This window comes from Cyprinodon variegatus, unplaced genomic scaffold, assembly GCF_000732505.1.
Source record: "Cyprinodon variegatus isolate N-32 unplaced genomic scaffold, C_variegatus-1.0 Scaffold675, whole genome shotgun sequence".
Taxonomy (NCBI): Eukaryota; Metazoa; Chordata; class Actinopteri; order Cyprinodontiformes; family Cyprinodontidae; genus Cyprinodon; species Cyprinodon variegatus.
In genome coordinates, this window is record NW_015151128.1 from 185,989 (window position 1) to 187,464 (window position 1,476).

Sequence of the window (1,476 nt, forward strand, 5' to 3'; positions counted from 1 at the left end):
CTGAAATACGCCTTAAAATTGATTAAAACACCTTGTGCTCAATTCGATTCATGACTCATACTTTTTTCCATTAGATAACTCAAAGTAACTAAGAAATTTTTACTCAAATTACATTTTAAAGGAAGTAATCTTGTACTTTTACTTGAGTAAATTTTGAGATGGGTAATTTTACTTTTACTCTGAGTAGAATTTAGGCAAAGTAAAGATACTTTTACTCAATTACAATTTTTTAGTACTCTTTCCACCTCTGACCCATAGTTATTTTTTCTTTCTTGATACAATTTACATGATGTCACTATTTTCAAACTTGCTCTGCAGTAAACATTTTCTTTGTAAAGAAAAACTAGAAAAGGGCGAATAACAACCCTCTGGAATTTTGTAACTTGGTATTCCACCTATTTTTACAAAGGTGAAAAGAAATACAATGTGCAAAAAAAGCTGTCCTGGAAAGGTTGTATCTTTACAAAAAAAAAACTCTTAATGAAAAGCAAGGTAACAGCATTAAGTCATATCACCTTCAAACCTCGCTGAAAACTGGGTAACGGAGCACGAAATGAAATGTACAGGTGAAAGAGTCAAAGCAGAAATGAAATATCACACTTCAGGGTTACCTTTTCTTTGTCTCTCATGGATCCTTTTCCAAGAATCGACATCTTTGTGAGGGTGTCCTCTTGTAGTCTCTTTAACGAGTTCCCACGTGGCCCGAGGAGTTTGCCGACAAAGTTAAACTGCAGCAGGGAGAGAATGAGAGAGAGAGAAAGGAGAGCTGGGATCAGTCAGAGTCTGTGCGTCTGAGATAAAAAGCGAAGATTTTTCTTCTGTCTGTCAAATACGGCAAAAAAAAAAAAAAACGTCTGATGCTGATGAAAACTTTTCATCTGCTTGTCCTGTTTTTGCGTCTTGATAAGATCAGTGCGGAGGGATTTCTGAAGGTTCCAGGGTTTAGTGTCACCTTGTCGACAGTTCTGATCTTTGCACAAAGGTACTCCATGGCTTACTCGCTTTTTCTTAACTCCTTGCACAGAATTAGACTTGAAGTGACTTCAATTAATTTTGTTGCCTGTGCAAATTCTCAGTCATCTGGTCTTGGCAACCACAAAACGGACTGCAATTGGTGGCAACTGAACTCTCGCACAGTTTTTCTGAAGACGTTCCAACGGCTATCCAGAAGTGTTTGGTATTTCTGTTGGCTCCCACACAAGGAATCTATAGTTGTTTTTAAGCAGCATGCAGGTCCAATCTCCTAAGCACACTGCAAGTGAGATGCAATTCAAAGATCCACCCGCCGTTCTCCTGGGTTGTTGAAGTATTTTGTTGTGTAGCCATTTGAGTTTTATAAAACAAGCACACTCATCATGACTTAAATGGCCAAACACATTTAGCCTCGTGAGACCATCCTGATCTCGCGAGCTTTCAAGGTTTCACTCGCAGATCAGTCTGGAGACTCTCCGTTAAAGAAAATTTGGAGCCGTTCAC

General features: G+C 38.6%; 1 protein-coding gene across 2 annotated transcripts in view; it reads right to left on the reverse strand.

The window, feature by feature from the left end:
- Window positions 1-1,476, reverse strand: part of khdrbs3 (KH domain containing, RNA binding, signal transduction associated 3) — a 279,380-nt gene that overhangs the window by 133,860 nt on the left and 144,044 nt on the right. For both annotated transcript variants that reach the window (XR_001481820.1, XM_015394166.1), the window contains exon 3: window positions 612-728. Coding sequence is in view for 1 of the 2 variants with exons in the window: in XM_015394166.1 (XP_015249652.1) it covers window positions 612-728 (117 nt within the window). In the remaining variant the exon portion in view is untranslated. The remainder of the gene's footprint in view (window positions 1-611; window positions 729-1,476) is intronic.